Raw genomic sequence first — 22,389 nt, 5'->3', positions numbered from 1 at the left:
GTATAGTCATCCCAGCTGCACTTGTGGCCAAGATGACTCGGAGTGCTTGCATTCTTTTGCTGCCAGACAGAGAATGAGACCAGAATCCTACCCGTTGTACATTCATCCTCTGCTTCACCTCTCTGTCTGTCCCCAGAAGGCACGCTTAATGGCAGTTACAGCTGTTGGGTATTTGAACACTTTCCTGGCGTGGAAACTAAAACTTGGTGTTCTCTTATCTATAATCTTATACAATCAGTAACAATTTGACGTATTGGTTTTGGGTACTTTTGTGTGAGTAGGTGTTTCTGCTGTTCAATCCACTCATAATGAGGATAAAGAGACCACATGGCCTGTTCATAGAAATAGCATACAGACAACTGAGTCCTTTTCAAAGTTCAAAGTAAAATTTATTATCAGGGTACATACATGTCACCACATTCGGCCCTGAGATTCTTTTTCTGCGGGCATACTCAGCAAATGTATTAAACGGTAAACATCAAGACCTGTTAACTGCAAACAAACTGTGCAAATGCAGATATAAATAAATAGCAATAAATAACGAGCATGAAATAACAATATAACGAGGTCCTCAAATGTGAGTAGCTATCCCCTTTTGTTCAAAACTCTGATGGTTGAGGGGTGGTAACTGTTCTTGTATCTGGTGGTGTGAGTCCTGAGGCCCCTGTACCTTCTCCTCGTTGGCAGCAATGAGAAAGCAGCCTGGCTTCAATGAGGATAATTGATGATGGATGCTGCTTTTCTATGGCAACCTTTCATGTAGATGTCCTCAATGGTTGGGTGGGTTTTGCCTGTGATGTACTGGGCCGAATCCACTACCTTTTGTAGGGTTTTCTGCTCAAAGGCATTGGTGCTCCCATACTAGGCTGCAATGCAGCCAGTCAGCACACTTTCCACCGCACATCTATAGAAGTTTACCAAGGTTTTCGATGATATGCCGAACCTCCACAGACTCCTGAGGAAGTAGAGGTGCTGTTCGTGCTTTCTTTGCAATACATTGATATGTTAGATCCAGCACAGGTCCTCTGAGATAGTGGCACCCAGGAATTCAAAGTTACTGACCCTCTCCACCTCTGATCCTTCGATGAGTAGTGGCTCATAGACCTCTGGTTTCCCTCTCCTGAAGTCTACTATGAGTTTCATGCATTTACTGACAGTGAGAGGGAGGTTGTTGTTATTAAACCACTCAGCCAAGTTTTCAATCTCCCTCCTGTATGCTGATTCATTACCCCCTTTGATACAGCCCATAACGATTGTGTGGTCAGCAAACCTGTGTGTGGTGTTGGAGATGTACTTAGCCACACAGTCGTAGGTATAAAGCGAGTAGAGCAGGGAGCTAAGTACACACCCCTGTGGTGTTCCTGTGCTGGTGGAGATTGTGGAGGAGATGTTTTTGCCAATCCGAACTGACTGGGGTCTACAAGTGAGCAAATCCAGGATCCATTTGCACAAGGATGTATTGAGGCCCAGGTCATGGAGTTTACTGATTGGTTTTGCAGTGATGATGGTATTAAATGCCAATCTGTAATCAATGAAGAGCATCATTTGCTGTCCAGATGTTCCAGGGTTGTGTGAAGAGCCATCAAGTTAGCATCTGCTGTAGACCTGTTGCTTCAGTAGGCAAATTGGAGCAGATCCAAGTCACTGGCATGGCCCTTAGTTATTGCCCCTTCCCAGTTACTCTTTAGAAGGTGAGTTGAAGGTACCAGCACAGTGCTGTGGGGTTAGAGCTGTGGAATTTTGACTCTCTAATGATGAGTAATTGGTTTATTCACATACATAAATGGGATATTTTAGAAATCTTCCTTTATTTATGCAGGCAGCAGGTTTCTTTAAATATTTGTCAGTAGGTTAACACCCAATAAGGTTCATCAGAGTGAATGTTGTTTTAAATATTTGAGATGAGGTGAAGGAAGCTATTTTTCCAAATGATCCACATGCTTGTTTGTAAGAAGCTTCTTTGCAAACTAGTCAGGGTTGCCTGGTGCAATGATTCCTTAAGCAAAAGGGGGAAGGAAAACTTGCTCGGATTTGTTATTACCCTGTGATGTAGGAGCTGTTCAGCCCACAAAATCTATGCTGACTCTCAGAACAATTCCATCAGTTCCATTCTCTCTCAGATGCATGTTAAATGAGGCTTTCGTTGGTCAGGGTCGACCATGGATGTTGGGTCCTAGCTGTCTAGATACGTAGGGCAGCGCAGTAAAATATGGAGAGCAAGCTGTTGTCCATGTAGCATGCCCCCTTTTTCCACACATCTGATGAACCCAAACGAACAGCAGAGACCAATACACTGGCACCAGCAGCATCGCAGGAGTTGCCAGTCTGTGTTGAACTCAACGTAGGACTGCCTTAAAGACTCCAGCTCTGAATTTTTCATTCGGGGTTTACTCCTGAATCCTTCCCCATGAGTGGGTATAGCTGCAAGGCAGTGGAGGTTTGAGATCAGAGTTGTCCTTCTCCTAGCTGAGCTGCCAACCACGCCTGATGAGCCCTGTCTGCTCGAAGCGACTGGTTTTAAGACAGCCTTTTCCTTTGCCCCTTCTCCTGTTAGTAGAAACAGTTCTGCCGGGCTCAGTAGCTAAGCCACACGTGAAAGCCAGGAGCTGGACTTGGTTGTCAGAGGCTATTTGAGTCGCATGCCATTGGGAGCATTTAATAGGTAGTGGGAGCTTGTCCCCATTACCACCCCCGGTTATAAAAACCTTAAGAAGTATGTTAACCTCAGCCATATTGTTCAGCTGCCTATCCACATTGAGACAAATTACAACGACTTATTTATTGAAAAGCTCACATGTCTTTGGCATACGGGAGGAAACCAGAGTACGCAATGGATATGTGGAGAATGAGTAAATTCTATGCAGACAGCATCCAAGCTCAGGACTGAACCCATGTTGGCGCAGTTGTGAACCAGCTGTTCTAGTAGCTGCCCCGCTGTGCTTTAATGTTAAGTCGTGTCAAGTCAAGTTGAGTTTATTGTCGGATGCATGAGTGAATGCATGCACTGGCGCAGTGAAAAGCTTACTTGCAGCAACCTCACAGGCACAGAGCATTAGACGTACAGCATAATCGTCAGTTGGATAGGAAATTATACAACAGCACAAAACAAAGAAAAAGGCCATTGTAGTGTAAAATTGTCATGGTGTTGCTCAACTGTAATGATTAGGATTGTGCAGGTTTATTCAAGAACAGAGTAGCTGTTATCGAAACAACCACAAATGGGCACCATGGTAACGTGGTTAGCTCAACACTATTGCAGCTCAAGGCGTCAGAGTTCGAAGTTCAATTCCGGCGGTGTCTGTAAAGAGTCTGTACGCCCTCCCCGTGAAATGTGCGGGCTTTCCCCTGCTGTCCAAAGATGTACAGGTTTGTCAGTTAATTGGTCATTGTAAATTGTCGTGCGAGTAGGTTACGGTTAAGTTGGAATTGTCGGGAGTTGCAGGGGTGGTGAAGCTGAAAGGGCCGGGAGAGCCTATTCGCACTGTATCGGTGTAGGACTTCAGGCTTCTGTACCTCCTGCTCTGTGCTAGCTGCAATAAGATGGCATGGCCTGGTTGCAGCATTCTCGAGACAGCGCTTCACGTTAGGTGTCTGATGCTCGGGTTTCTTCACTAACAAAATTGTTGTGATTCAGAGGTGACACAGATTGAAGACCCCAGGGCACAGTGGCGGCGAGAGCAGGAACGCATGCTGAAAGAGTACTTGGTGGTAGCCCAGGAGGCTCTGAATGCCAAGAAAGAGATCTACCAGGTGAAGAAACAGCGGCTGGAACTTGCCCAGGAGGAGTACCAGCAACTGCACGACCTGTGCGAGAACGACAGTATCTCCTACGTCAGCTGTGAGTACCCACCAGTACTTCCCACTGTTTCACTAGGAACCAATAATGTCTATCTCACTGTCAATTTCACATGTTACCAAAGTAACTTATTCCCTCAGGCTTAAGGAGGACTCGCTGCCTGAGTGGCTCAGTTTAAACCGGAGGTCAAAATAGTCAATGTTTCTGTGTTTGCAGCAGTTAGAAAATAAATATGCACACTCTCTGTACCACTCCTCCCCTGCAAGCCACTGCACCATCTCTGCATTCTTTTACTTCTCTGCTGTTTTGCAGTTCTTCCACAAGTTGTATTTTCACTCTGGGGAGTGGTTGGGAACTGGAAGAGTTCACCTCCGATGTGGCCAGCAAACTGAACTGTTGAGGGTTAGTACATAAACAGAAGCACGAGTCAAGTTCAGCAAATTGAGATTGACACTGAAAGGTATCAACATAGCCATTCAGATGCCAGTCTTCATATATATTTTCCAACGTTAGCATAGGATACTCTGTAAAGCAGGTACCTGCTTGCGAGGCTGCTTCACCCAATTGGCTGTGCTTCTACCTATAGATCTGCTAATTCACAGGGAACGAAGAGGTGATGGGGATCAACTCAATTCCACAATGACATTAATGTTAAACTCAGATGAGTTGGCCTTTAAACATTCAATTTCACTCTGAGCACATCCAGCCAATCTCTCGTGCTTGATTGCTCACTCACAACCTTTATTTTCTGCCTCTCTCCCTGTCCGTATGTCACCACCCTTTCTGCCTGTTTCTCTCTCTTTGTCTCCCATCTCTTAGTTTTTGACATTAGCTAAAGAATGTATGATTAGTAGGTTTATAGTATTGCATTTTGACAGTTTCCCATTGCTTTTTCAGCAGCTTTGGTTGTCAGTGAATGTAAACACAGATGCACACCACTGGCAGTGCGTGGGAGGTGACAGCAGTGGATGCAAGATTGATGGTGGACATGAGCTATCTAATCCATCCACTTTGTTCCACACTGGCATGATGCCTGGTGTATCACAGTCTGCCCTCCATCCTATCTGGTCTAATGGATTTACTGAGGAAGGAAGAAAGCCAGGCAAAGTAATCAGGGATAAAAATACCAAATAAAACCCTCCACAGATGCTAGAATCTGAGGAGGGAGAAGTAATTCTGTTTTCAGGTTGATGAACTTTAATCAGAAGTAGTTATTTGTATTAATCTGAAAAGGTAACTGCTTCTCTCTCTACAGATGTTGTCCAACCTGCTGGGTATCTCCAACATTTTCTGTCTTTATTATTAATGAAGGATACATTGGGGAATTCCCTTGTGGCCTCCCACTTCCTTTTCCTATAGACACTGAAAACTAAGACCTGACATTGTTTTCCAACATGTACCTCTTGTGAAGTGGTCTGTGCCCTGGACTTAAACTGGGTTTGCTCTCACTTGGAGGAATTTGCATCCGCTTCAGGAGCCAGCAACCTCTTCCACAGGTCCTTTATTACTGGGGGAAAAACTGCTCCTCTAATCTCATACGGGGTTTGACACAACCCAAGAATATGGTCCCTGTTTCGCCCTAATGTTTCTAGTTGGAAAAGATGGCCGTGGAAGCAATTTGATCCCTTCATTACTTTGTGACACACAGTCACCTTTAAATGGTTATCGGTCAGGTGCTAACTTTGCACTTCCTAAAGCTGACCTTTGATATATCTGTGCAGCCGTGCATTGTTCCCATATAGAATTCCTTTGGTTTGATTAGTTTGCATAAGTTAGAAGTCCAGGTGGTCTCAGGTATTATTCATGATGGACATCTGTAAATCTGAGGCTGTGCCACAGAGTATTTTACCTGTGCTCTTGAGCTTCATTCCCACCATCCAATGAACACACACCAATCCTATTAAACACCTTTCCTGACTTGGATGAGAATCTGCACACAAAAAAAAATGTGGTTCATTCTTTATCATTGATGTGTAACTAAGCTGGTGAAATCTTGCTTCTAATTTATGTGGGTGTTGCTGGAATGGCCAGAGTTTGTTCTGTCTTTAGTTGTCTTGTGGAGTGAACAGAGGGGCTGCCTGCTTGAACATCTTTAGTTTTATGTTGAGATTCCTCCTCAGTGCCAACAAGATCTTGAGTGTGGTGGAGCAGTTAAAGAGTCATGTATTGGCCAGGCTAGATAAAGAATTTTTCTTTCCCGATGTACACTAATAAACCAGTTAGATTTTTACATTAATCCATCAGTATTTAAACTGATACAAATCTCCAATTTCAGAACCACCAAATCACACAGAGACTCATGGACAAAATGATCTTGTAGCTGAATTTTTAAAAAGCACAGATGCATAATACTGTAGAATTCAAGACGCCGTGCATCACAAGAAGTTCTTGGTGGTCTTTTATTTAAAAGTCTAGGTTAAGTTATTGTGCCTATTTGCAATGGAGTGGCTGAGCCAGAGGAGAGATCAGGTGAATCATGGTCCTTCCCACTCTTGGACCCACCAACACTGCTTTCCCTCTACCTTCCTTTCATACCTCCTGTTTCTCCACTCAACTCATTCACTGTCTTCATCACTTTCGCCTTGCAGGCCTTTTGGTTTTCACATCAGATTCTCCAGCATCAACTGGTGCTGGTGTGAAATTGGCCATACCTCCCATTCCTGTTCAACTTGACCACCAGCAGTCCCCTAAGCTCTGATCTGTAAGCCAGTAGTTTGATTTTTTTTTCCTGTTGTTTTGAACTTCAAGCATTGATTCCATGTTGCTGATTTTTGTTTTTTTTCTAAACAGTGTATTCAAGTTCATCCTCCAACACGAAGTATGATCCTGACCAGATCAAAGCAGAAATTGCTAGTCGAAGAGAAGGGGTAAGTGAACTGCTGAACCTTGTTATGGTTGTAAACCCATCCTACGTTGACCAATCTCTCTTGTCAGATCTGTGGAAGTTTTGAGGCCTTTACTGTACCTTTGCTAAAAGTTTTTCACTATGTGCTTAGTGATACTGTGAGCAGCTGGACTGGAGTTGCACTGGTTGCTTCACAGCCTTTAGAAGTAAGAGGAGGGTTCTTGGGCAAATTCACTTGGTGGATCATTTGACATCCTACAACTCAGAAGCTCTGGGATTTATGATGGAACAAATGATTCCAGAATAACTGGAGGAAATACCAAATTAAAGCCAAACTGGCTTCGTAAATTAGATCAAGTCACTGTGGATTCTGGAAGACCGAAGTAGAAGCAGAAATTGCCGTGTGACACAACAAATCCTGCAGTGTCCATTGAGAGAGCCAGGGCTGGAAAATTTTGGAGAGAAGTAGCTTTGGAGCAGTGGCAAAGCTGGGGAACAGGAAGGCATGTGGTGTGGTGGAAGGAGGTGTGGTGAAATGGCAAAAGAGTTGTCGATATATGGCAAAGTGATGTGATAATAAAGAGCTGCAGATGCTAGAATCTGGAGTGACAAGCAATCTGCTGGAGGAATTCAGTGAATCAAGCAGCATCTATGGGGGGAAAGGAATTGTAAAGGTTTGGGGTCTAAACCATGGTCATATCTGGAGGCAAAAGAGAGGTTCATTACAGTGGGATTAGTCTGTGTTATCAGCACTCTTTTCATGGGTGAATAATGAAGTTTTGTATTGTGATTTTGTTCAGTAAGCTCCCTCATGATAGCTGGCAGTTGGTGTCAAGGTTATAAAATAAAGCTGGAAATATCTGTGTCATATCAATTTAGGAACAGACAGTAGTGTTGATCTCAGCTGGATTAGAATGAGCAATGGATTGGTCAGGTATAAATCAGAGTGCTTCCTCTCTCCATGTTATAAATCCATTTGAGATTGCTGTGAGTGACTTACGGGCAATGACATTAATTTAGTTGAATTCCAAGGGATAAGAGCACTATTCTGAGCAAACATTTAGATTATGAAGACACGCAGTCCTCTTTTATTGTCATTTAGTAATGCATGCATTAAGAAATTATACAATATTTCCTCCGGTGTGATATCACAAAACACAGGACAGACCAAGACTGAAAAAACTGACAAAACCACATAATTATAACATATAGTTACAACAGTGCAACAATACCATAACTTGATGAAGAAGTCCATGAACACAGTAGAAAGTTCAAAGTCTCTCAAATGTCCGACATCTCACGCAGACGGGAGAAGGAAGAAAAACTCTCCCCGCCATGCCCGACCACAATCCGTCTCTGAGTCATCCGAAAACTTCGAGCCTCCGAATCAGCTCTCCGACATCAAGTATTGAGCGCCATCTCTGCCCGAACGATTCAACCTCAATCTTGGTCGCCAACAGCAGGCAAAGCTGGGGATTTTGAGGCCTTCCCTCTGGAAGATTCCCAAACCGTGCAGTAACGACAGCAGTGAATGAGCATTTCAGAAATTTCTCCAGATGTTCCTCTGTGCTTTCACGTCCGTCTCCATCAAAACAGAATTGTCCACAGCCCCTATTTAACAGATACGATATCGTTTTTTCACTGGAGGCTGCGCACGCGCAGTGCGCTGCTCTTTCTCCTCCCGCCTGATTTATAGAGGCTTTCCAGAATGGTGTGAAGGGTGAGTAACTTTAGAGAGACTTGGAGAAACTGAGATTGTTAGAGTTGTAGAACAATACAGTGTGGATGTAGTCCTTTGGCCCAACAAGTCCATGTGACTGTTCTTCAAACAAAGCAGGTTAACTGGCACTTTGCTTTATGTTCAAAGCTGTGAGTGGTTTGGTTAAGATTAGACAAAAGGGGGAGTGCTTTCACTGGCAGAGGGAAAGCCAAAGGGAAGTTGAGGATACATTTGTCGTATCTAGCGTATCCTGTATATTAAAAAAAACAATGGAAGCAAGCTTAGAAGTGATTTTTAAAGGGGAATTCAATTGCTGTTTGAAAGGGAAGAATATGAACAGCCATAGGTAGAATTTGATCCTTTTCACAAAAAGCAATCGCAGACTGGACCAAATAACCTTTTTGTGTACACTGATTCTAGGTAAATAAAAGGCATTGGTAATTTAATCAAATATCTGAAAACTTCATAGAATGTAAAGGTTTAGGCTGATCAGAAAACAAGGAAATTCGGACACAGTAGTTCTTTCTCTTGGGTTTCTCTGACCACTTTATTGACCTGATGTGTCTAAAAGTTGTTGGGATATTCAAGGTGCATTCAGCTATTAACAAGATTTCATTTATAAGTTATAAAGCAAGGCTGACAGAATTTGCAAAGATTAGTAAAAAGTTAGCTTTCTTGTTGGCCTGATAGTTAAAGATTTCGCCTGGGTTAGTGTGAACCATATGAAATTTGTTCTATTTTCCCATTGATGATTAATTTGTTGTTCTTATAGAAGGCTAAAGGGGAAAGGGAGTGCAAAAAGTTGTGGAGACCCTGTTCAGGGAAGGAAGAAATTGATTAGTGTCTGGTGAACTGTAATCCATCACAGTATTCTATGAGTCACGCAAAACAACCATATACCTCAACGATAGGAATGTTCTGGCATTTGTGAAACTCTGAGCAAGAGTTGATAGTTCCCAAAAAGAAGCGAGATATGGGAATGAAAAAAGAAAGTCCAAAGCTGTGACTACAAACTGACAGTGCGCTTCTCCACATTGAATAAAGGTGCAAGACCTAAGACCATAAGATGTAGGAGCAGAATTAGGCCATTTGGCCCATCGAGTCTGCTCTGCCATTTCATCATGGCTGATCCAATATTCCCTTCAGCCCCAATCCTCTGCCTCTCCCCTTATCCCTTCATACCTTGAAAAATCAAGAATCTATCAGCTTTAAATACAAGACCATGAGACATGGGAGCAGAATTAAGCCATTTAGCCCTTTGAGTCTGCTCCACCATTCAATCATGTCTGATCCTTTTTTCCCATCCTCAACTCCATATATACATAAAGAGTTGACTTCCACAGCTGCCTGTGGCAAAGAATTCCACAGATTCACCACTCTCTGGCTAAAGAAATTCCTCCTCATCTCTGTTCTAAATGGACACCCCTTTATTCTGATGCTGTGTCCTCTGGTCATAGAATTTCCTAACACAGGAAGCATCCTGTCCATATCCTCTCTATCAAGGCCTTTTACCATTCTGAATTCTGGTGAATACAGGCCTAGAGCCATCAAACGTTCTTCATATGACAAGGCATTCATTACTGGAATCATATTCGTGAACTTCCTTTGGACCCTCTCCAGTTTCAGCACATCTTTTCTTAGATAAGGAGCCCAAAACTGTTTGCAGTGTTCCAAATGAGGCCTCACCAGTGCTTTATAAAGTCTCAACATTACATTAATATTACATCCTTGCTTTTATATTCTACCCTGAAAAAAGAGAATCCAAAGCTGTGACTACAAACTGGTGGTGTGCTTCTCCACATTGAATAAGGGTGTAAAACCTAAGACCATAAGATGTAGGAGTAGAATTAGATCATTTGGCCCATTTGCTAACAAGAATGCTAACATTGCATTTGCCTTCCTCACCACAGACTCAACCTGCAGATTAACCTTTGGGGAATCCTGCACAAGGACTGCCAAGTCCCTTTGCACCTCAGTGTTTTGTATTTTCTCTCCGTTTTAAAAAAAATAGGCAACCCCTTCAATTCTACCAAAGTGCATGACCCAAAACTTCTCGACACTGTATTCCCTTTGCCATTTCTTTGGCCATTCTTCAAATCTGTCTGTCTTTCTGTAGCCTGTCTACTTCCTCAAAACTACCTACCTCTCTGCCTATCTTCATTTCGTCTGTAAACTTTGCAACAAAGCCATCAATTCCATTATCCAAATCATTGATGTATAACATAAAAAGAATTGGTTCCAACTCAGACCCCCGTGGAACACCACTAGAAGTCACCAGCAGACAACTAGAAAAGCCTTTATTCCCATTCTTTGCCTCCTGCCACTCAGCCACTGCTTTATTCATGCTAGAATCTTTCTTGTAATACCATGGACTCATAGCTTGTTAAGCAGCCTTGTGTGTAGCACCTTGTCAAAGACCTTCTGAAAATTTCAAGTATACAGCATCAACCAATTTTCCTTTGTCTGTCCTGCTTGTTATTTCTTAAAAGAAATCCAACAAATTTGTCAGGATAGAATTTCCCTGAAGGAAACCATGCTGACTATGGCCTAATTTGTCATGTGCTTCCAAATATCCTGAGATCTCATCCTTAATAATTGACTAAAACATCTTCCCAACAACTGAGGACAGAGTAACTGGCTTACAATTTCCTTTCTTCTGCATCTCTCCCTTCTTGAAGAGCAGAGTGACATTTGTGATTTTCCAGTCTACCAGAACCATTCTAGAATCTAGTGCTGCTTGAAAGACCATTACTAATGCATCCATGATCTCTTCAACCACCTGTTTCAGAACTCCAGGGTGTACACAGTCTGGTCCAGGTGACTTATCTACCTTCAGACCTTTCAGTTTCCCAAGAATCTTCTCTCTAGTTATGGTGACTTCACACACTTCATGCTCCCTGACACCTGGAATTTTCACCATACAGCTAGTGTCTTTCACAGTGAAGGCTGATGCAAAATACTTACTCATTTTGTCCACCTTTTTGTTGTTCTCCTATTATTACCTCTCCAGCATTGTCTTCTAGCAGTCTGATATCCACTCTTAACTCTCTTTTGCACTTCATATATCTGAAGAAACTTTTGGTATCCTCGTTAATATTATTGGCCAGCTTACTTTTGTATTCCATCTTTACTTTTTAATGACTTTTTTCGTTGACTTCTGTTGGTTTTTAAAAACATCTCAATCCTCTAACTTCCCACTAATTTTTACAATATTATATGCCCTCTCTTTAGCTTTTATGTTGGCTTTGTCTTGTTAGCCATGGTTGTGTCATCTTTTAGAATACTACTTCCTTTTTGGGAAGTATATATCCTGAGCCTTTCCGAGTTGCTTCCAGAAATTCCAGCCATTGCAGCCCTGCTGTCCTCCCTGCCAGTGTTCTTTTCCAATCAATTCTGGCTAACTCGTCTCTCATGACTCTGTAATCCCCTTTACTCCACTAAAATACTGATACATCTGACTCTCGTTTCTCCTTCTCAAGTTTCAGGGTGAATTCGATCATTTTATGATCACTTCTTCCCTAAAGGTTCTTTTACGTTAAGCTCTAATCAATTCTGGTTCATTGCACAACACCCAATCCAGAATAGCTGATGCTCTAGTGGACTCAACCACTAGCTGCTCTAAAAAGCCGTTTCTTAGGCACTCTAGAAATTCTCCATCCTGGAATCCAGCACCAACCTGATTTACCAATCTGCCTGCATATTGAACCATCCCATAACTTTGGTAACACTGCCCCTTTGGCATGCATTTTCTATCTCCTATTATGATTTCTAGACCCACATCCTTACTACTGTTTGTACTGCTTGGGGGTATGTATACCACTCCCATTATGGTCTTTTTACCCTTGCAGTTCCTTAGCTCTATCCACAATGATTCAACACCTTCTGACCTTACGTCATCTCTTTCTAGTGATTTGATTTCATTTTTTTACCAACAGAACAACACAGTCCCCTCTGCCTTCTTGCCTGTCCTTTTGGTACAGCTATAGTCTTCTTTCAGCCATGATTCAGTGATGCCTACAACATCATACATGCCAATCTGCAACTGTGCTGCAAGTTCATCTACCTTTTCTTTTTCAATCTTTTTATTAGTTTCATAATAATAAACATAGCATAGTATTGATACAAAGTTATTGGGAATACATTGTTGTAATTGACATAGTTAAATATAAACCCACTTGACACTTAAGTGTTAAAACTCTCAATCACACAGGATACAGATGAACAATATAAAACAAAGAAAAATATCTAAAAAAAATATAACCCCCCCCAAAAAAAAACTAACCTAAACAATGTTAGATTACGAAGACACGTAGTCCTCTTTTATTGTCATTTAGTAATGCATGTATTAAGAAATGATACAATATTTCCTCCGGTGTGATATCACAAAACACAGGACAGACCAAGACTGGAAAAAAAACTAACAAAACCACATAATTATAACATATAGTTATAACAGTGCAACAATACCAGAACTTGATGAAGAAGTCCATGAGCACAGTAGAAGTTCAAAGTCTCTCAAATGTCCCACATCTCACGCAGACGGGAGAAGAAAGAAAACTCTCCCTGCCATGCCGACCACAGTCCGACTCTGAGTCATCCGAAAACTTAGAGCTCTGATCAGTTCTCCGACACCGAGTACTGAGCGCCATCTCTGTCCGAACGATTCGACCTCCTTCTTGGTCGCCAAAAGCAGGCAAGGCTGGGGATTTTGAGGCCTACCCTCCGAAAGATTCCTGACCACGCAGTAACGACAGCAGCGAACGAGCGTTTCAGAAATTTCTCCAGATGTTCCTCTGTGCTTTCATGTCCATTCTCCATCAAATCAGAATTGTCCAAGGCCCCTATTTAACAGATACGATATCATTTTTCACCGGAGGGCTGCTCACGCGCAGGCGCGCCGCCATCTTCTCCTCCCGCTAATCAACTAAACTAAAAAAAAGACATGGGCTGTTATGAAACATCATAAAAAAAAAGGAAGCATTAGTGTCGATGACTCCGTTCCTTATCTACCTTATTCTGTATATTGCATGCATTCAAATACAACACCTTCAGTACTATTCAGCCTTTTCGGTTTTGGCTGCCTTTTACGTTGCAACTCATCCTGTTGACTGCAATTTTGCCCCACCAACAGCCTCTCTTCACTACGTATTGCCTCTGTTTGTAAACCAGCTACCTCATCTTCAGTACTATTATCCACCTTTCTTATGATACTTCTTGCATTGAAATATATGCAGCTCAGGACACAAGTCACACCGTGCTCAACCTTGATTTCTACCTTTGTCTGAGGTGTTACCAAAATCTGGCTCCACAACCTGTCCACTAACTGTTCTGGCACTCTGGTTCCCATCCCCCTGCAACTCAAGTTTAAACCCCACCATTCAGCATTAACAAATTTTCCCACTAGATATTAATCCCCCTCCAGTTCAGGTGCAAATGTCCCTTTTGTACAGGTCCCACCTTGCCTGGAAAAGAGCCCAATGATTCAAAAATCTACCCTCCCTCCTAGACCAACTCCTTAACCAAGTAAAAAACTGTATAATCTTCCTAGTTCTGGCCTCACTGGCACGTGGCACAGGTAGCAATCCTGAGATCACAACCCTGAAGGTTCTGCCCTTTAACTTAGCAACTAATTCCCTGAACTCCCTATGCAGAACCTAATCACTCATCCTACCCATGTCATTGGTACGTACATGGACCACGACTTCTGGCTGTTCACCCTCCCACTTAAGAATGCTGAGGATTCAATCCGAGCTATCTTGGACCCTGCTACCTGCAAGGCAACAGACCATCGGGGAATCTCATTCTTGCCCACAGAGCCTCCTGTCCGTTCCCCTAACTAACAAATCCCCTATCATTACAGTGTGCCTCTTCTCCCCCCCCGCCCACCCCAACTTTCCTTGTGAGTTACAGAGGCAGAATTGGTGCCAGAGACCTGAACACTGTGACTTTCCTTTGTTAGGTCATCCCACCTGACAGTATCCAAGGAGGTATACCTGTTGTTCAGGTGGTAAGAGCACTTTAAGGTTCATGTATACAACGTTTAAAAACTATTTTCAAGAATCGTAACTTGACTTTAAGGGCAAAACAATATGAAATGGTGTACTCTATTCTGAATAATAAACTTCCAGCTGTAAAGTTTACAATGGAAGAGGGAGGACTATATTTGTATACGCGAAGAAATCTGCAGATGCTGGAATTTCAAGCAACACACATAAAAGTTGCTGGTGAACGCAGCAGGCCAGGCAGTAATCTCTTACTAGCTCTTCTTTCAGTTAGTCCTGACGAAAGGTCTCGGCCCAAAACGTCGACTGTACCTCTTCCTAGAGATGCTGCCTGGCCTGCTGCGTTCACCAGCAACTTTTGTGTATATTTGTATAGTTCTGTACATTATGACGAAAAGGCAAACACCATTGACAGGCTGAAAGTTGCACATCAAGTTTAATGAGGAATTGTGAAAATAAACACAGCAGTTGCCTGGTTGAGTTGAGGCAACTGCAATGTATTTTCAAAACAGTAATTGTACCATAGTTTTAAGTGTTCTTTCATGTAACACTTGAAGTTTTACCAAACCTTTCATAATAACTCGCATGTGGTCCTGGTCAGATTTCTACTGTTCATTTAAAGTCCAGATTACCAGATCAAGTGAGTAGTTTGTGGCCAATTTTGCATCCATCCCAAAATAATCTTGGAGATTCTCAGATTGACTGGTGCCTGCAAAGCTTAGCCAGCAAGTAGAAGATACTGTGTGGCTGGAGTTTCTTTTCCACAGTGTTGAGTTGTGATGCAACAAGCAAAGTTTCATTCCTTTGTACTCACTTCGAGTATGTGCATCAAAGATTGCTTCTGCATTGTGACACAAAATTGGCAACTTTCAGCCTGTCAATGTTGTTTGCCTTTTCATAATAATGAGCAGAACTATACAAATATACAGCATTTCTCACAATGGGGAAGCAACCTTGGATGCAACCAGTGTACGGTATATTACATGTATGTGATGAAAATCTGCAATTTAATTTGTGTTGTAACTGAGATTGAATTGGCAAAATTAACCAAATAATAAATTTCATTGTAATAATAAATTATAAATTCTTCCAATAGAACCCTTAATCAAAGGATTCATACTCATAATAGTATCTAACAGGTCAGCCTCCAATATGTAAGGAAAATTACTTAAATATTTTTTGTAAAAAATATCTAACTTGAAGGTATTGCAGAAAGTGTGAGTATGAAAAAGAATATTTATCAATTAATTGTTCAAAAGACATCAATCTATCTTCTTAAAATAAATCCAAAAAAGAATTAATACCTTTATTTTTCCAAAGTAAAAAAATTGGATCATTCAAAGAAGGCTTAAAAAAGTAATTTTGGTAAATTAAACTACAAAGTTTAAATTTTTTAAGAGGGCCATTTTGTTGAAGTGGAAGGATACATCAGCTCCCACTTTGTCACAATGGTTCTCTCAAGTGATGCTATGTCTTAGTTTGGAGAAAATTAGAAGTCGAACCTTTGAACCTTTATTTGATTTTGAGAAAAGATGGGGCTCATTTGCTTGTTGTTATCATTTGAGTTAATTGATATAATTTTTCCACGACCTAATTGTAAATTTTTTTAGTATATTTTCTTTTCTTGCTGGCAGTTTGATGTTTATTTTTAGAAGCTTTTTGTATGACTCCGGGGTTGTACACCTAATGGGTTCTTATTTTTTTCCCTCACTTTTCTGCTTAGTAGGTTTTTTTTGTTATCACAAAATTTTTTTTCAATTTTTAAGATAATTTTTTTTGAGGCATTGTAAGTGTTGTTACTTCGATGTACTCGTTATTTTTCCTGTATATGACAATAAAAAGATTTGAAAAGAACAAATAATAAATTTCACCTACTGGCTCTTAGTGTAACATCACTGAGTTACTGATCTGAAATATTGCTATTCACTGAATTAGAATGATGTCAGTAAAGCCTCAAGTTCCTTTAGGATTATATATTTTGTGCCTTATTGCTCCCAAATCTTTTATTTATCAAGCTGGATAAACATACATAAATATTAAATATTAAAGAATTACCCCCTACCAGCCCTTTACTGAGTTGTACAGTTTGCCACCTAAGTTAAGACTCATAATATTTCAATCTTTCTATGTTGTAGCTTGGCTTCCATTTCTCAATCACTTCTGTGTTTAGAGCTTTTCAGTATCTTCTACTTTAGATCAACGTTCTCCCTCCTACCATCTCCTCAACTACCATTCACTCTATTATTTCCTAGCATGTTTCCATTTTTCCTAGTTATGCAATTTAATCCAGGAATTTGGAACACTCAAGTTACTTACCAGGGACAATGTAGTCATGTATTCTGTGCCAAAAGAGACAATTCACAATGCTTGTAAGTAAACTGCTTTACTTGTCAGTAGCAAAATTGACTGGGTGCCAGTGGCCATGTTACTCTGCTCCTCCCGATCTCAAATCAAAAGCTGCCAGCATCCTTTATTGGCAAAAACTTATGAAATTTGGATCAAATAAAGCCAACTAAAAAGTTTCACGTCATTACCCTAATTCAGTTTTTTTTTTAAAGCTATGCATGCAGTAGGGAGTCTTTGGTGAACAGGTTTGACTGCTCGTTCTCCCTACGAATCAATATTCTTGCAATACATTGAGCCAACAAAGAAATGCTAGCTCTGGAATAGTTGTCACGGTTTCCTGGTTGGTCTGCTGGATATTTTAGTTTCAATGGCCTGAATTAAATTGAGAATGGCTGGTTTCTTCCCACATCTCAAAGAGTTTGAAGGAGCGCTAAGGTATCTAGTTATTGTATTCTCCTAGTATGAAGGGGATAGCAGAATTGGGCTGGGGGGGGTAGTTAATGGGAATAAAAATGGGATTAGTTCAAAATTGTTCCTGATTAGCACAGGATAAGGCCAAAGGGTGTGTTCTGTTCTATATGATGCTCTGACTTTCTCATGGTTGTCCAAATCTGGGAATGCTTAATGGAAATGACTCTTACTTTTAGGTTTCCAGATTGAAAAGGGAGCTGGCACAGATGAAACAAGAATTGCAATGCAAGGAGAAAGGCGTAGAGACACTACAAGAGTAAGTTTGGTATTTATCTATAGTTATAACAGCTATTTTTTTGGGGGGGGGAAGTGTGGTGTGGCGCTTCTTATTTTCAAATTAACCTTTTGCTTAAAAAGAAATAAGGCTATTTTTATCCCTTGGCTTTGTGTGACTGAATGAAAGTCTTGCTACAGCTCTCTCAGCATTACATCAGTAATAGGAACTCAAAATATTAAATTAAATGTATTTTGAAAACCAGAACAAAATGTCACAATTGTAAGTTTCCTGACTCTCTCCTTGTCTCAGCGTGGCCCCTTTTTAGTAAACGGATCTACTTCGCTAGTTTTTAACACTTATCTACTATGGTAAGGTTGTGCACTGAATGTGCTTCAGCACAATGGACCAGTAACGATGCTGAGTTATCAAAGTGATTACTCGCATGGGGGGTATCTTTTTCCCATTAATAACATGGCTGCCAGAAAATACCTTTGATTATTGTTGTAAAATTTTTTTTTTCTGCATTGCTGTATGATTTGAGATGACATTAATGTCTGTCCCTTGCATCTTAATTAGCCATCTGTTTAACATTTTGTAACTTTACAACTGATCTTTTCCTCTCAACAGTAACTCTTCAGATTTGACTTTCTGAGTCACATAAATCTGACTTGGTTCTTATCAGTCTGACAGGAGCTGCAGTTCAGAATCAGGTGGATTAACACAGATATACATGTGAAATTTAGTTAATTCAAGTTACAAATATAAATTGTGCAAAAGGCAAATAATGAGGTCGTGTTCATGGGCCATTCAGATATGTAACGGCAGAGGGACAAAGCTCTTTCTAAAACAATGGATGTGGGTCTTCAGGCACCAGTACACTTGATTGCCGCAAGGTGAAGAGGACATATTCTGGGTGGTGAGGTCCTTAATGCCGGGTGCCGCCTTTATGAGGCACTGCGTCTTGTAGATATTCTCGATGGGTGGGAGTGGGGAGGGTTGTACCTGTGATGAAGCTGGCTGAGTCTGAAACCTCCTGCAGCCTTCTGCAATCCTGTGCATTGGACCCTCCGTGCCGGGTTGTGACATAACCAGTCGAGGCTCTTTGGTGGTGTGTCAAACTCCTCATGCAGTAGAGCTGCTGGCCTGCCATCTTCATAACTGCGTCAGTGTGTTGGGCCCAGGGTAGATGCTCTGAGATGTTGATGCTCGGGAACCTGAAGCTGTTCATCTGTTCCCTCAATAACTCCTCGATGAGGACTGGTGTGTGTTTTCCTCACTTCCCTTTCTTCACCACCACGGTCAGTTGTTGAGTTGAGTGTGAAGTTGCTGTGACACCACTCGTACTGAAAGGACAGGTAGGTGGGCAGTGGGTAATGGAATGGTTTTGTTGTTTAACCAAATCTGAAATCAAATGCTCAGAAAGATGATGTTGAATCCTTGTAGTTAGAGTTATGGAACTGCAAAGGTAAAAGACCCTGATGGGAGTTGTATATAAGATTCTGAACAGTAGCCAGGATAGATAAAGGAGAGTCAGTGGATGTCGTTTACTTGGATTTTCAGGAGGCCTTTGACAAGGTGCCGCACACAAGGCTGCTAAACAAACCAAGAGCCTATGATATTACAGGAAAGATAGTAACATGAACAGAAGGTTGGCTGATTGACAGAAGGCAAAATGTGGGAATAAAAGGAGCCTTTTCTGTTTGGCTGCTAGTGACTAGTTGTGTTCTGCAGGGGTTGGTGTGGCATGCATTGCATTTCACGTTATTTGTTAATGATTTGGATAATGGAATTGATAGTTTTGTGGTCAGTTTTGTGAATGATCTGAAGGTAGGTGGAGGGGCAGGGCAGGTAGTGGTGAAGATCCAGGGAATCTATGAAAGGACTTGAAGAATGGGTAAAGAAATGTAAGATGGAAAACAGTGTAGGGTCATATATTTTGATAGAAGGAATAAAGTATAGACTATTTTCTAAATGGGTAGTGAATTCAGAAATGGAGGATTCCCAAAACACACACAAGATGCTGGAGGAACTCAGCAGGTCAGGCAGCATCCATGGCAATGAATGTTTGAGGCTGAGACCCTTCTTTAGGACTGGCCAGAGTGAGAAAGGGAGGTGAGGGGTAGGAGGACCAGCTAGAAGGTGATGGGTGCAGCCAAGTGGGTGGGAAAGGTAAAAGGGCTAGAGAAGAAGGAATCTGATAGGAGAGGAGAGTGTAAGCCATGAGAGGAAGGAGGGGCACCAGGGAGAGGTGATGAGCAAGTGAGGGGACAGAGTGGGAATAGAAGAAAAAGGGAGGGGAGGGGAAAAAAGCTGCCAGAAGGAGAAATTGTTGTTTATGCCATCAGGTTGGAGGCTACCTAGAAGGAATATGAGGTGTTGCTCCTCCATCCTGAGGGTGGCTTCATCGTGGCAAAATAGGAGATCATGGACTGACATGTCGGAACAGGAATGGGGATAGGAATTAAAATGGTTGGCAACCGGGAAATTTCGCGGACGGAGCGGAGTTGCTCGACAAAGCAGTCACCCAATCTGCTTTGGGTTTCACCAATGTAGAGGAGGCTGCATCGGGAGTACCAGGTATAATTTATGACGTCAGTAGATTTTCAGGTGAAGTGTTGTTTCACCTGGAAAGACTGTTTGGGGCCTTGAATGGAGGCAAGGGAGGAGTTGAATGGGCAGGTGTAACATTTCTGTTGTTTGTAGGGATAAGTGCCACGAGGGAGATTAGAGGGGAGGGATAAATGGGCAAGTGAAAAAGGTTAGTGAGTAAATTGATTTGGTAGTAAGGAAGGCAGATGCGTGGAGATGATGTTTAATATAGTGAGGGAGTCGAGGACCAGAGGAGAGAGCCTCAAAATAAAAGGTTGTCCCTTCAGAATAGAGATGAAGAGGAATTTCTTTAGTCAGCGGGTAATGAATTTGTGGAATTTATTGCTACTGATGGCTGCGGAGGCCAAGTTATTAGTTATATTTAAAGCAGCAGTTGATAGGTTCATGATTAGTCAGGGTGGCAAAGGTTACAGGAAGCGGGCAGGAGAATGGGGTTGAGAGGAAAATTAAATCAGCCATGATTGAATGGCGGAGTGGACTTGATGGGCTGAATGGCCTAATTCTGCTCCTGTTTTATGTTCTCACCAACTGATCCGTCTCACTCCTTTACATCTCCTGAAATTTTGCCAATGACAGTGGTGTCATCAATGAATTTGTAGATGGTGCTTGACCCATGTCATATTGTCATGTAGTGTGGTGAGAGTAGAGCAGTGGGCTAAAGACTCATCCTTGAGGTGTGCTTGTGTTGATCCACAGTGAGGAGGAGATGTTAGTACCAATCTGAGCTGACTGTGGCCTTCTGATAAGGAAGTCAAGGATCCAGTTGCAGAAGGAGGTACATAGGCCCAGCTTTTGAAGTTTGTTGATTGGTAGTGAGGGGAAGATGACGTTGAACACCAAGCTGTAATCAAATGGATGTTTTGTTGTTGTCTGGGTGCTCAACGTCCAAGTTGTGTCCACTGTAGACCTGTTGTGGTGATAGGCAAATTATAGCGGGTCCAGGTCCAGATCTTTGCTCAGGCAGGAGTTAATTCTAGCCATTACCATCCTCTCCAAGCACTTCAGTACAGTATGTGCGAATGGAACTTGTCGATAGTTTCTGAGGCAGCTTACGCTGCTCTTTTGGGTACCGGTATGGTTGATCTCCTTGTGAAGCAGGTGGGAACTTCTGACTGCAACAGTGGGAGGTTGAAGATGTCCTTGAGCACACCATCCAGTTGGTAGGCACAGGTTTTCAGTGCCCTACCTGGTACACCTTTGGGGCAACGCAAACAAAATGCTTGAGGAACTTAGCAGGCCAGGCAGCATCTACAGAAAAGAGTAAACAGTTGACATTTTGGGCCAAGACCCTTCATCAGGGCACCTTTGGGGCTTGACTTCTTGTGTGGGTTCGCCCTGTTGAAGGATGTTCTGATATTGGACTCCAAGCTGGAAATCATAGTCATCGGATTCTGTGGGGATTCACACTGGGGAAGTATTATTGTCCCTTTCAAAACATGCATAAAAATCTCAGTTAATGAAAACTTTAATTTTTATAGATAATCTTCTCTGTGTTCAGAATGAGAGAGGTAAAGAGGCTGGTTCATGCTTCAATTTCCAAATGCTGGCATTGAATAGTCTCATTGTACTTGTGGGTCTTGAGCCCAGCCACGATCCTGGGTAAAGCTAGTCGACAGCTGAATAATTTTAAAGAGAGACTTAATGTGTGTAGGTCACCTGTGTATGCAAGTTCTGGTCTCACTGCCTGCAGGTCATTATGGAATGTCAAAAAATTAAATTATGCAAGGTTAGCATTGTGACCAACCCTTGTGCAAGTTGGACACAGTTTCTCCTACTTCCATATTCATATGATTTCTCTCTATGATACACAAAAAGTCTGGTGTATATAGTCCACTAGCTATTAGCCCACCAGCAGACCATCCTCCCACCCAGCCTCCCAGCATTCCACTGCTGTTTGTGAGCTATCATAAACCTGACCCAACAATGCTGGACCAAGTTCCATTGAGATGGCTTCAGAAATCTGAATGCCCATGAGAGGGCATTTTGCTGTATATAAATATTTCTCACCTAAATCCTGAGACAGATGGTTGATGGGTGGAATGCAAATAACTTGTCCATCTGAGTGAAGATGCTTCATGACTATCAAACTAGGGTGCAGAACTGGGGATGAAATTTTATTATTAAATGGGACACCTATAAAACATTAAATTACTAATGTAAACAATATTAAATATGTAGCAATGGATTGGAAAAGGAAATAGATTTTTGCTCAGAAAATAAGTTTCAGTCCAGGTGCAGTTATTCTTGCGAAGCGTGAAACAGGACTTGGCCGAGAGCAAATTATTAAGCAGTGCGCTTGAAGCGGAGAAACACTGGGGAGTAGTAACAACAATGTAAACACGTTCAGTGCCACAATAGAACAGGAAGATAATAAAGGAGAGG

The 22,389-nt window shown here is 41.9% G+C and overlaps 1 protein-coding gene across 1 annotated transcript in view; it reads left to right on the top strand.

Moving 5' to 3' along the window:
* Positions 1–22,389, top strand: part of wwc3 (WWC family member 3) — a 242,686-nt gene that overhangs the window by 126,595 nt on the left and 93,702 nt on the right. Inside the window, exons 3-5 of the mRNA XM_063051088.1 lie at positions 3,635–3,838; positions 6,587–6,663; positions 17,357–17,436. Coding sequence (XP_062907158.1) covers positions 3,635–3,838; positions 6,587–6,663; positions 17,357–17,436 — 361 coding nt within the window. The remainder of the gene's footprint in view (positions 1–3,634; positions 3,839–6,586; positions 6,664–17,356; positions 17,437–22,389) is intronic.

This window comes from Mobula hypostoma, chromosome 6, assembly GCF_963921235.1.
Source record: "Mobula hypostoma chromosome 6, sMobHyp1.1, whole genome shotgun sequence".
Taxonomy (NCBI): Eukaryota; Metazoa; Chordata; class Chondrichthyes; order Myliobatiformes; family Myliobatidae; genus Mobula; species Mobula hypostoma.
This window is presented reverse-complemented; position numbering and strand designations above follow the sequence as displayed.